The sequence below is a fragment of the Cydia splendana genome, chromosome 6 (genome assembly GCF_910591565.1).
Source record: "Cydia splendana chromosome 6, ilCydSple1.2, whole genome shotgun sequence".
Taxonomy (NCBI): domain Eukaryota; kingdom Metazoa; phylum Arthropoda; class Insecta; order Lepidoptera; family Tortricidae; genus Cydia; species Cydia splendana.
In genome coordinates this window covers 17,806,368-17,820,434 of record NC_085965.1, presented here as the reverse complement: position 1 = coordinate 17,820,434, position 14,067 = coordinate 17,806,368, and the positions used below count along the sequence as shown (strand labels likewise).

Sequence of the window (14,067 nt, the reverse complement as noted above, 5' to 3'; positions counted from 1 at the left end):
GCGCGAAATTTTTTGTTAACAATATCGCAAGGCCGGGTACCGATCTTCACCTGGGCCTAAAAGTCCGAAGTGCCCCAGTGAGGCGAACTTTCATGTGAAGTCAAAGCCGTGCTTCAGGCTTCAGGTTAAGTAGTTAAGCACAGACTCCAACCAATGTCCATTGTATTGAAAAGCGAGACCGCAGGCCGAGCATGGCGCAGCGAGGCCAAAGGCTAAGCTGAAGTAGAGGACATGTGGAACACAAACCAATGGTAAATTGAGGTAAAAAGTGAGGCTAAGGTCGAGCATTTGTATGAAAAACTGTACTGGGCACACTTTTAAGGGTTTTTTCTTCGTTTTAATCAATAGTCAGCTGTTCAGCTTCGCAAAATATTAACTATTGAGAAAATCAACTTTGCGGCACTAGTTGAGCGTAGCCTTTAGCCTCGCTTAAAATTTGCCATTAGAGGTAGATAGAAAAATAACTGAATAAGTGAGTGAATAAAAGCGAAAAAGACATCGTTCAACTCGGGCCGAGCTGATACTCGGCCAACGGCTACGTGCGGCAGTGCTATCTCATTCACTCCGATACAATTAGACAGTGTGCGCGTTATAGGTATTGACAGCCTCTTAAGACTGCGTCGACCGTCCAGTGGCGCTCTCATTAGTCGAATTGTGTTTTATAATAAACCAATTAATTTCTGCACCTATACATGAATCAGTATATGTAGGTATGTATTAATATTGTTGTCCTACTTATTCCCCAACTTTTGGTCTTTGTCCGAAGTACCATTTCGTAAGTTTCGGCCCGGCCGAAAGGTTCGGCCGTTTTTTGGCCGAAACCGAAACTACAGCCGAAACATGATTTTTTGGCCGAAACTGGCCGAAACCGAAACCGAAACCGAACCTTCGGTCGGACACTAGTCAAAACCTGCACAATGCGCACCTGAAAAATCAAAAAGTAGGTACAGTTCCGCGGGCCGAATTTTCCGCGGCCGGATACCGAATATTCGGCCGATGGTCAGGCCGAATATCCGGTATCCGGTATCCGACCAAACAACTATCCGTTGCATCTCTAGTCTCTACCTGCACAACACGGTGCACGTGCAAGTGACTCTCACCGCTCGACAACGCGCACTGTAAGCATCACCTCCAGGCAAATGCGCGCTTGGGACTCTGATAAATTGATAATATACCTACTCATAATCTCTCGAAACAAAAAAAATTCTTCCGGCTCTGAGAACCAACGATTGCTAGATTTCAAGTTGTGTTTGATATCGATAAAAACCGCTTATGATGTTATTTTGGCTTGTATCTCGTATCAGAATTAGAGGCAACATTGGTTTTCTTTCGAGAAAGACTAATTTGAACCTGAATCTGTGAACATATGGCAGGAACAATTGTTTGAAAGCAAATGACTATTGCTTTTTGACAAATTTTAATTGCAAAATCATCATTGGTCAGGTAACAAATCAGGGGGCCTACCTTGAAAACCGAAATTCGCAAATTGCGGGGTTCTTTCTCTTTTACTCCAACGAAGGCGTAATTAGTGAAAGAGAAAGATGCCCGCAATTTGCGAACTTCGATTTTCGCGGTTATAGCCCAGACACATGGAGCTAGTAAATGAAGTTGCGCATCTCGACGCTGGGCTCGACGTCGTCCTCGTCGTTGCTCCAGAGCGTCTCGACTTGAACTCGCCCCTGGTCGCTCGACAACGCACGCCGCAGCCAACGCGCGCGCAACGCTCGAATGATTTCCAAGGAAATCCGCGCTTGCAGCACTGCGAAACACATAGAAAACATTAAAAAATTAGAATAATTTTTTACAGAAAAAAACAGCCTTCTCAAAATAGTTTGAAATGCCATATACAGTGAAACCTGGATAAGTGAGACTTCAAGGGACGAGCAGATTTGTCTCACTTAAAGAGGTATTCCACTTACCCAGGCTCTCAGTTAGCCAGGTACAAATAAATTTCTGTCTTATTTATAGAGGGTCCCATTAATAGAGGTGAGAATAGAGGATATATCTCAGTTATAGAGGTGGTTAATAAGGTATTTTGTAATTATCTTTAAATGTTTAGGTAAAATAATCCTTGTCCCTAAATATTTTTTAAGTCTGTTTAAATATTTCTTTGAATTTTTTTGAATGATATTCCAAAGGATAGATTTTTTCAATTAAATTTGATACGGACTTCATTGCGTCTTAGAAATTTATTAAATGAATATTTGTTTATTCTTGTTACTTATCAAGATTTCAGCTTTCGTTGCGATAGTTTTAACTACATAAAGTACCTAACTAAATGCAACTTGAAGTCGTTTAGTCACAATTAAGCAAATGCGGAATTTGTGGATAAACTAAGAGTTACTAAGAATATGGAAATAGATCAATAAAGTCCAAGTTAGAGAGGTCATAGATTGATGTTATCTCAGATACAGAGGTAATTCGTATACAATTCTAAAAAAAAAACAATTAGGAAAATGTAATCTTAGAAATATAGTCTCAGTAAAAGAGGTAAACTACACTCTCTGTCTCAATCATAGAGGTCAATGTGACTATAAAATCACAACAACTAATCCCAGTTATAGAGGTTCGTTTTATCTCACTAACAGAGGTAATTCAGTGCTAAAGTGTCGGGACCGCACCATGAGTCCCAGCTATAGAGGTTTCTCACTTATCCAGGTCCCACTTAACCAGGTTTCACTGTAAATTATTGGCTGGTATTTAACTTTTTAGTAGGTTCAACGCCACAGACCACAGAGCAACATAGACCTACGTGCATATGCATAAAGTTCAATTTCAGTTTTGACACTTCGGTGACGTGGCGTCAGCGTGACAGCTTTTGTGTTTGACACGATGTCGAAAAGGTTAAATTGCACAACGGGACTCCTCCGAGATCACGAGGACAACGCCGTCCTCGAAACGTCGGAGGTAAATCTTAAAACTTAAATACGCGATTAAGTCCTTAACAAACATAACGAAAGGACAAATCGCCAAACGTGAACTATGCGTCGTTGAAGAGTTCCGTTCTGATCATCATCAGCAGTTCCACTTCATCAAATGTCACTTTTTTAATGTATATGTTTGATTTGTTGATAAAAACACAAAAATCACTATAGGTATGTATGCCTTTAAGATTTGAGGAGTTCCCTCGATTCCTCATGGATCCCATCATCAGAACTAGGTTTTGACAAAAACGGGACCAATCTGTATGCATATTCAAAATCGGTCCAGTAATGACGGAGATATGGAGTAACAAACATAAAAAAAAACATACAACCGAATTGATAACCTCCTCCTTTTGAGATTTGAAAGTCGGTTAAAAAGAGTCGATATGATAGACCAGCGGGCTTAGCAAGGTTATATCATATTGCGCGTGGAATCTACTGTCGTCTTTTAACGATAGTCGTGTTTTTATCGTTTTGCTGAACATGGTTACGGGCTACGATAAGAATACCACGTCGATATCGTATATAGTTATCCACTATCATTCGTAAGTGACCACGATTGTCGATGCCTAGAGTTTATGAAAAATCCTTTTAATGCCTGGCTTTATTAAAATGTCGGACGAGTGTCGGACGATGTTTGAAAACGAATAGTTAGTTTTATTACTACACTTCCAAATTGAAAAATGTTTAAATGAGTGACAGCTTTATACAAATTGACTTACATTATAACATGCACGGATAATCGTGTTTTCTCAACTGACAATTCACTTGACATTGACAAGCATCGCGTACGCGCATGATTCAGTGAATTTAGTGAAAATACAAACCAAGTCGAAGAAAAATACTGATTTGCTGTGTAAACTAAAGGAAATGCCACCCAAAATGTAAGTTTCTCTAATTTATTTATAGAAAAAGTTATAGTTCGTTTGATCATTAACTGGTTTTGTCATGAATATGTTTAATTTCAGTCGATGCTTCGGCGCACAAGAAAATGCTAGCCAAATATATAACTCAGCATCCCCTGTTCGCCTACACCTACAGGGAGATTCATGAGCTTCTCGGAACCCAGAGATACAAAATGCAATGCTGCACAGTGCACACAAGTTCTAAGATCTAGAAGAAAGGATTGAAGATGTAAGTACACCTTTCTTAAACTAAAATCATGAAAAGTTTCTGGTGCCTTTTAATATTATTGACACTTAATATCTATTTCTTCTCATTCTATCTATTATGTTCTACTAAGTGACAAAAGTTTGTTAAAAACCTGTTAGTAGTAGTGATAGCACTACTATAATTGCAGGAAGTTGATTTGACAACAATGATGTGTAAAAGTTACACTACAACACTACCTATGCATACATTTATTCACACTGCATAAAAAGTGCATACTTAAGGGTTCTAACAAATATTAAAATCTTTGAAACCCATAGACCTCACTTTAAAAACTTATATATTTTTTTACTCTGTTTGTATATTCTAGAAGCTGGTTTTGTAGCAAGAATAAAAGTTTATTGAAAAAGAAAAAGACACACTTTATGCTATAAATCTAAGACATAAAGATAAAATATTATTAATAAGTATTTAGTTTTTATGCCCGTTCCGGATGTCCCGCTCACTTAAACTTTAAGTCCTTCCTCTTCATAACCGTTTTATGTATGATTGTTTTGCCGTTCAGGCAACCTATCTATGGAATGCACTCCCTCTACCTGTAAGACAAGCCCCAAGAAAATTTGTTTTTTGAGTAGTCATGCTCGGTAGTTATCTGCTAAATGTCTCGTCTAGTGTCTATCATCCCATATACATATTAGTACATTTATTTTTATAACATATATGTATGTTTATGTTAGTATGTATATCTAAGATATACCTACTGCATTTGCTTTTTGATTGGGTTTTGCACCAACCTTTAGTGTTTATATGTGACGTCCCACGGGTAAAGGTACCTTATGGCGGTTGGCGCTTACGCTATTAACTATTAACGCCGCTCCAATATTATTGCGGCGCTATGCGACGTAAGCGCCAGCCGCCATAAGGTACCTTTTGCCGTGGAACGTCACATATTTGTTTCTATGGTTGACTAGTAGGTGACAGATAATGCCTTTTGGCATTAAGTTCGCCATTTTTACGTAATTCTATATTTTTGTGCAATAAAGTTTATAAATTAAATAAATAAAGTAGCCATACCCACAAGTAACTTACAAATTCCCTGCAAGAGTTAGGCCGGCGCCCCACTGCTGCGCACGCTATGTACACGACCCACGTTCCTATACAAAATTTCGTGGGCTTGCCCACGGTTTGTATTAAAACGTGGGCCGTGGATGTAGCGTGCGAAGCAGTGGGGCGCCGGCCTTATTCAATACAAATAAATTGTATTAGTACCTATTCTACTAAGATTATAAAATAATATAATACCTACTCGTACAATATTCTTACTTATAACATGTAGGTAATATAGGAATACTAGGAACAGTTATGTTAGCACTAAAGCTGGCCATATACATTTGACAGCTAAGTTTGACCCACTTCCCGATTTCCGATTGAGCTGAAATTTTGCATACATAACAATATGTAAATCGGATGACAATTGCAATATTATGATGACATGGAGCTGATCTGATGATGGAGACATGAGGTGGCCATGGGAACACTGTGATAAAACAACGCAAACTAATTGTGCTTGGTGTTGTTAGAATGGACTCATGGAGTATTAGTTGCCTGTTGAAAGAAAAGTACAGTCAGCGATAAAAGCTTGTACCAAAAATTATATTTTTGCCAAAAACTTATTTATATTGTTAGGGCTTGGGAGTAGAAGCTGGTTTCTTTACTGCTGGCAGCTGGAATATTTTTTTTGTGTTTGGTAAAGTGGTCTATTGTACCTATACCTGACTATGGGAATGATTTTAGCAGCTTATGTATGTGTGTGGGTATGTTTGTGTCGTATATTACCCTAGCATAGAATATCTGACATACATTTTGATAAATAAGGTGTTCGTTGGTTTGTTTTTATGACGCAAGTGGTACAGAACTACACTTGATACATAATACAACTTTAATAACGGATAAATAATTACTAGAACAAAATTCAATTTATTTTCAATCGATAATTTGGACAACTGTAACAAAAAAATCCCCCTGGCTTAAAAACGAGAGCTTTCTAAAAGTGACATTAATTTCACATAATTTGCCAATGAACCGCTGTAAGTACTAGCCTGCGCCTGACCTCATCTAATATAATTTGTTTCTGTTTCAGTCATAACATATTGGAGGCTTGAAAGTGCACATACCCATAGATTGGACGTTAAGCTCAACGAGACCATGCGATGCATCTCAGGCACTATCCGATCTACAACCGCCACTGGCTGCCGGCATTGAGTCACATTGCCCCTCCTCACATCCGACGACTCAAGGCGTTGAAGAGGGAGGCTGAGAATATCACGAATAACCCCACAATGCCTGTCCACGAGGAATTCTGCCGCCCGACTGCCCGCCGACCCTGTGCTACAGCTGGGAGCCTGAGCAGCTTTAATATTTCGGATAGGTGGATAGCGGAATGGTCAGCTTCGGCAGCTCGGAGTTGCTGTATATCTGACCCAACTAAAAAACCAAAAGGGTCTGACCTTCCTCGGAAAATCTGGTGCCGCCTGAGAACCGGACATGGCCGCTGCAATTCAGCCACACAAATGGAGATAGACGGCTTTCCCACTTTGCGAATGCAGAATGCAGACCACTTAGCATATCTTCCAACGCTGCCCACTCCACTCCTCCTCCACTCCTGGGCCTGTTGAGGACCTGAAGACCGTGACACCTGACTTGGTTGCTTTGCTTGGCAACCTCAAGGCTACACTCTGAATGCCCTCATCAGTTTATGATATGAAATGAAATCACTTTATTGGAGCATTCCACGAGCTGTCCCGTACAAACGCATTTTATTTCCTGTGTTGCGACTTTTTTTTTCGCCATTTAAAGCAAGTGATTAATTTTCCGTGCATGTTTGACCATTTGTCATAGAAAAGGAAACTCTTATACCTGCAAATCTCCAGAAAATCTGCATTTCTACGGGACAAACGGTAGACAATTGCATGGAATGCTCCATTGCCAAAACATGATAAGTTGATGGTAGAAAAAATATTCAGGGAAGCCGTCTTTATGGCACAGAAGAAATGCGTGAAAGCGATTCGAGGGCTTCACCTAACAGATAGCTGTGTGCCACATTTTAAAGAACTGAAAATTCTTACTTTGCCGTGCCTCTACATTTTTGAGATTGCGATGTACATCAAAACAAACCCAACACTATTCAGGACGGTCTCTGAGGTATTTGCTAGAGATTCCAGGTATCCTCAGAATCTCTTTCCTGTTTCCGCAAAAACTGCACTAATGCGCAAAAGTGTGTTCTGCTTAGCTAGTAAGATTTATAACAAATTGCCTGTCCCATTCAGAATGTTACCCATAAATCAGTTTAAGCACAAACTACTGACATTTTTAATTGATAATTGTTTTTACACTATTTCTGAATTTTTGCTGTATAATTTTAATGGTTCTGATTTGATATGACTTTAATATTAATAATGACTAGGTATATATATATATAGATATGTAAATTTATTTCGCATGTTAGTATGTAAGGAAATAATTCAAGTTTTTGTACGCCATCAGGCAGGGTATAGTGCTACAAGTATTTATTTACCGCCACTGTAATCAGTTTGACATATACTCACAAATAAAAACACTTTGACTTTGACTTTTGACTTTGACTTTGACTTTAGGAATACAAACCATATACCTACATATAAATTCTATGTTAAGTATGTACTAAGTTATTCTAGGTTAAGTACTAACTTATTGTCTACTCTATACATAGGTAATTACATTTAGCAAGACATGTTGGCCGTGGGTACCTCTCCGCCTTGCCAAAGGCAGCAGGGAAACTTTTGTCAGTCGTATTTACCACCACTGTGAAGTGTGAAATGCGGATGGTAATCTGGCCCACAGCGCAAAAGAGAAAGACAATCTTTTAGGAACTCTTTTTGCATCGAACTCGACCTTGAAAGACGACGGTAGCGCCCTACCGCCCACCATCCCGTAGTGTGAATACTCTATGCCAGAAACTTCTATCAAGCAGAGGGATATTCGGCGGGAGTTGCTATGCTTTCGTTTTATAAGGCGAGCGGGCCAAGTGCTTCAGAGTTGTGTCCAGTGTTAGCGCGTCTTACGTTAGGGGTCTCCTGTCGAAGTTACCATCTTATGGACTGTCCAATAGACTACCTATTATGCAAGTGGATCGCTAGCCCTTTGTCCGGCAGGCGCATATGAGCCGTAGTTGACGGAACCTGCTTCAATAGCTGCTGCTGCATATCTGTGACATGTTGTCTATCGACGACATTCATCGATATGTGGACTACTGAGGCTTCCTATACACTATACAGGATGGCTAAAAAATAACTACATTCCCGTTGCCAGGGAGGTTTTGGGATTATACTGAGTAACTTTTGCTACGGGACCAACCTCGAAATCGCGAAAAAAATAGTTTACCCTCCCATAGAAATTGGACCAGCCAAAATGTATGAAACAGCCAAATTTTTTTTCGCGACTTAGGGGTTGGTCCCATTTCGTTTCGGAGAGGGGGGGGGGGGGGGCGCAAATTTGGTGCCTGCCCCGGGCGCCATATGACGTTCCTGGTACAAAAGCTGTTCATACTTCATAGTAATCCAGCGATAAAGCTGCTGGCATGATGGGCACTTTCACACCGGGTACGGCAGCCAATGATTTGTTTGTACACCTACATTTAATGTGTAAATAAACTTTGTTTAATTTTTTGGCAATAGTTGTTTTATTTACCCATTTATAATATTCTCTCTAGCACAGAGCCGAAATTGTTAACTTATCTATAGAGTTTAGTAAACAAAAAAGACTTGACAACACCACAAGTGGCGAGAATTGTCATTCTTGTATCTACCTAAATGGAATTTAACATAGTTTTTAATATTCAACATTAGTTATTGGCGTATTGAGTCTGACCGCAGTTCTAGTCACTAAAGTAGACTTATTAGCATAATAGAGCATTTAGGAATATTCTTATTTGACCTTTTCACCGCCAGACTCACTAGACGCGTCTTTTCATACAAACGTAGTCCACATTTTTCTCTCTGGATAATAACATTAAATATTTTGATACAATTTGTTGTATATCATATCAACATCAACTACAGCCATGCCCCTACGTTTGTTCTTTTTTTTTAATTTTTAATTATTATAATAGAAATAGAAATAGTTTATTCGTGGCATAAAAAATTGGTAACAGACAAACGAGAAAAAAAGAAGAACGAAAATTAAAATTTACACTTAACATTACAACACATATCATTACATAACAGAACAAGTAAATAGCCACGAAATGGTCCGAAATGGTGATAAGAGTTAGAAGCATTTAAAAATTTGTATGTAATCTGTCTTCCGCTCCTAATTTTTACAATAATCAAAAATTCGAACGTAGGGGCATAGCTATATGGTTAATATACATTAAATTATGTAAAAATATTTTCCATAATGTCAATATCCAGAGAGGAAAATGAGGACTACGTTTGTATGGAGAAGCGGAAGCGGCCATCTCCCTTTCCTCTTAAGTAAGAACGTGCCTAAAATGTTTTTATTACCTATGCTTTCATTGTACTATACTGCATATGAGTCGGATTTTACATTTAGAAGCTATAATATCACAAATTTTGTACGCATAAGGCTAAAATGAAAAATAAGAATAAGTGACACCTACATTGAAGCATGCCCGGGAATGGTGTTCTGTGTGAAGATTATCCGTCTTGAATGTTTACTAGTCTCTACTTGTATAGAAATATAGGTAAATTAGGTAGGTATTTGTGTGATAGTAAAACATAGTAATAGGCGAAATATGTATTTATTAAGCTTATTAAGAGCCGGTTTTGTGCATGCTTGCATGCTTAGGAAGTTTTTTAGGAGTGTCTTCTCTAATTTTTCCCTTGATCCACGAGAAGTTTTCTGGAAGAAAAAGAAGGAAATAAGTAAAAGTAGGTTCATGTGGCAGCGATGGAGTAAGTATTTTCACATGAGTGCAGTCTAGTGCACTCAAGATATATACTAAACAATCGCCAGGAATAATATCCATTAAACAAGGCAGCACATTAGAACTAGGTGCCTTAGTTAAACCTAATAAGTATTGCATTCCCAGATTATATATCCCAGAGATAACTACTTATCATACATAACTATCAAACAATGGGTAGGTACATATCTCAATGCATAATACAGCCGCACTCATACTTATTCAAAAAAGGAAAAGTTACTAAGACAGTCCTTGTGGAAAGTCACAGTTTTTTATGTCTAATACTTAATTCAGTGCTCAAAAGAACTTACCTTCTGTTTACAGCATCTACAAACTGCTCGAGGTTCAGGCTTACAGTAGTGTGGCCAATCCAGTCAGTAGTGCTCCAATGGACAAGCCATGATCTTGACTAGTCCCACGTTGGTAGTTAATTGCCATCAGCTAGCAGGTGTAACTGTTACACACCAGCAGCTGCTGCTGCTGCTGCTGGTGTAGGTGTGCTGCTGGTGTGGTGTATACTGTTAGAACCTAAAACAAATAAGTACCTAATTACAGTACCGGCCAATAATATATCACCTCCATGCTTTTACGGTATAACTTTTTTTTATATTTGTGAGTGACTTCCACAGCTTTAGGTAGTTTAGTAGTATTCCTTGTCCAGCGATGAGAAAAATTGGTCTATGTAATGATTTTTTCATAGAGGTTTTTTGTTTTAATGTATGGTCAACTTCATTATTTTTAAAGAGCTTTTTTAGTAATATGCTGAGTCTCTTATTGTAGTTCACAGTATTTCAGTATTCATAATATCTTATACCTTTAAACGAGCAATTCTTGTATATTTATTTATTTATATGTATATATATTTCGGGGATATCGGAAACGGCTCCAACGATTTCGATGAAATTTGCTATATGGGGGTTTTCGGGGGCGAAAAATCAATCTAGCTAGGTCTCATCTCTGGAAAAACATGCATATTTATATAAAATGACTAGTAAAATATGAAATCTACAAACTAACCTACTACAAGTTCATACAAAAACACACAAAGGTGATATGTTATTGACCGGTACTGTAAATCTAATTTTGTCAAGTAGATTTTCCCCCTGGAGGTTAGGATATGAATGTTGAAGTAAATAGTAGCTTAAGTAACCTCTGTTAGTAGGTTAGTAGCATAAGTAAGAGATTGTACAACAGATATCTTAACATACTAACTTTTACATATAATAATGAGGCCGGTACCTAGTATTGAAGAGTTTAGTAGCATTGTCATTAAGACGTCTGTTTTACATAGAATCAATGATTTCAAATATAATAGGGTCTATGCATAGAATACATATTAACTTTATAAGAAACACTGCAATTTTATAGCTTTACCTTTGAGATGTTTTGGTAGGTAACCCATCACCGTTTTGAAGCTCGGCGTTAAATTCGGCACATAAGTAAATGCACTGCACACTCCTTACGCACTCTGTAAATATGCCGAAACTCTTCGTCCGTCATATCAAATGGGCTGCAAGTGTTTCTTAAAGCTGTTTACGATATTTTTCTTCAACAGCAGCCGCGAGTAGGAATAATAAAATTTGACTTCCCTGCGAAGAAAATATTGACAATATTATATACAGCGGAACATTGTAACTAATAACTCTCAATATAATCATAGAAAAACTGATATTTACCTGTAATTTATACCTTAAAATATGATTATTCACTACTTTTGCTTTCACGACAAGGCTTATCGTCATCTAAGAAGCACGTAGTTAAAATTAACTAAGTGAACTGTCAAAATGGGACAATCTGTCAAATTATCCACATCTTATCCAACGACCATGTTATGCAAATTGTCTTCTATCATCTACCGCTGTCAAATGTGGATAACTCCATATATCGTCTGCAACCATAGTATGCATGATAAAACCGACGATAACGGCCGTTTTATCCACACCTATTGCGTGATAACTACCTTGTCGTACAACCTTGCTAAGCCCGCAGGCCGCGTAGTCAACATGCCAATCGCTTACGCTCCGTAGCGATCGAAACGCAACTGTCACTGTCGCACTAATATGGAAGAGTGATAGAGAGACACAAAGCGTTTCGTTGTCGAAACGATAGCGATTGTCACCTTGGCTAGGCCGGCAGAGGGCCTACCGCAAATCACGTTCGACGTGTTGCCTCATATCACACTTACGTGAGTGATTCTCAAGAAAGTGGCATCGACAGGTTAAAATTAATGAAATTTTTTTTTGTATTTTTTTTACTTTAAAGTATGAAAAATATATTTTACTACTTCACGTAGGTACCCCAAATTTTCAAAAGGGAACGGAAAATGAAGAAGTTATTTCCAAGACTTACAATAACCTATACATTGAACACAGGTTAAAGTTAAGCAGGTTACAGTGAAAAATACATTTTTATTATATTTTCTCTTGAACGGATAATAATACGAATGTCTCACTTTTAGCATAGATGAATATACCTTCGTACAATATTAAAATTATATTATTACATTAGGCCCCATACCAAATTCGTAAAATAATCGATACAAGTTAAAGTTAACATTCCGTTACAAACCCCAGATTCCTGCCTTTAACCACTTGTCTCTACGAAGATGCAATACCGCGGATGTACCTACCTACAGGTTACAGTGAAAATATCCTTGGACAAACTTCGTGCGTCAATATATTGTTGTAAAAAAATATATAAGGCCCGTGCAATGTACATTTTAAAAGGTATTGTTTATGTTATTATATAGCATGATATTTTATTTACATAAATTGGTGCTTATAATATCTAAAGAACTAAAACTGGAAGAGCGATGCTTTTGGACAAGACAGGTTACAGTGAAAAGTGCTACTCTTTATTTTTTATAAATATAAGTGTTAAATTTAAATAAAAATAATGACTTGGCCTCGATAAACATTGTTTTAGTTTATCTAGATACATTTTTGTTTCATATGAAAAAGAGCAAATAAACATACATTCAATTTAAAAACTCGATGACAGGTTAAGATGCCACTTTTTTGAGAATTACTCACATACGTAAATAATACGAGTGCGAGTGGAGTGTACATAATTGTTAGACCGCAGTTTGGCTTCTAGGGAATTAGCCAATATGACAGTCGTTGATAGAAAACGCCAAACAAAACTTAATGTATAGATGTCGGCGGCCGATCGTAAGATCAGGCATATCGTAATGTTCCTGTGTATTGTTTTGAGGATAGTCACATTAAACAAATATATAGGTAAGATAGGTTCGTTAGGTTGCTTCAGATACCCGAAGGGCAAACTGCCCAGAAATAGTACGCTACGCGGGGCTCCGTCGACTCAGGGAACGAGTCAAAGATTTTCACGTTTCACGATATGCCTAGGAATTTCACGATATGCCTGATCTTACGATCGGCCGCCGACATAGATACCACGTGACTTTTCGTAGTACCTTTGTACCTTGTCGATGTACGATTGTAATCTTGACTAGGCCCCACTAGGCCCCCTGATCTTTGTAGTGGTGTTCCTAGGCTTCAATACACCCGATGTTGCCAAGCTGAAAATAGGTGGTGGGTTGGCATTTTCCTATCGGTAACCGCCATGGTATACGAGGGCGGTCACAGCCGGGAGCTGGCGGAGTATCAGTCTTTGCTCACTCGCAGCTAGAGCAAGAACAGGAAATTCATTTACAGAACACAAGGGCAAGAGCAGGCACGTTAGACACTTACAGAACAGAAAGGAGAAGCCAGTCAGGAACACCGGGTGGACATGACGGCTGTCAACGGTCGCCATGGTGTAGACGAGGGCCGCCACGGTCGGGAGCTGGCGGAGGATCATTCCTCGCAGTATCACTCCCAGCCAGGGCAGGAACATGTATTCGGTGAGCGATGCCTTCTGAAATCGATCAATAAAGATCATTGAAGATCGGCTGTTTAGCGATAAGTCCGCCTGTTGTTACCTACATATTTGTATCTGTTCATAATTTGTACCATTTCTTTTGTAGTGTGCAATAAAGCATTTTTTTTTGTTTGTCCTTTCCACATCTCGGGACCATAGGGTCCCGGGCTTTTGGGAGGCGTACGTGGGGCC

General features: G+C 38.6%; 1 protein-coding gene and 1 long non-coding RNA gene across 2 annotated transcripts in view; both read right to left on the bottom strand.

The window, feature by feature from the left end:
• LOC134791805 (uncharacterized) overlaps nt 1-14,067 on the bottom strand; it is a 470,284-nt gene that overhangs the window by 326,346 nt on the left and 129,871 nt on the right. The gene's annotated exons all lie outside the window — the stretch shown is intronic.
• The window catches only part of LOC134791747 (uncharacterized), a 53,967-nt gene continuing 41,300 nt past the window's right edge, over nt 1,401-14,067 (bottom strand). Inside the window, exons 3-4 of the mRNA XM_063762889.1 lie at nt 13,707-13,872; nt 1,401-1,759 (exon numbers count right to left, since the gene is read on the bottom strand). Of these exons, the coding sequence (XP_063618959.1) occupies nt 1,596-1,759; nt 13,707-13,872 (330 nt within the window). The 3' untranslated portion in view covers nt 1,401-1,595. The remainder of the gene's footprint in view (nt 1,760-13,706; nt 13,873-14,067) is intronic.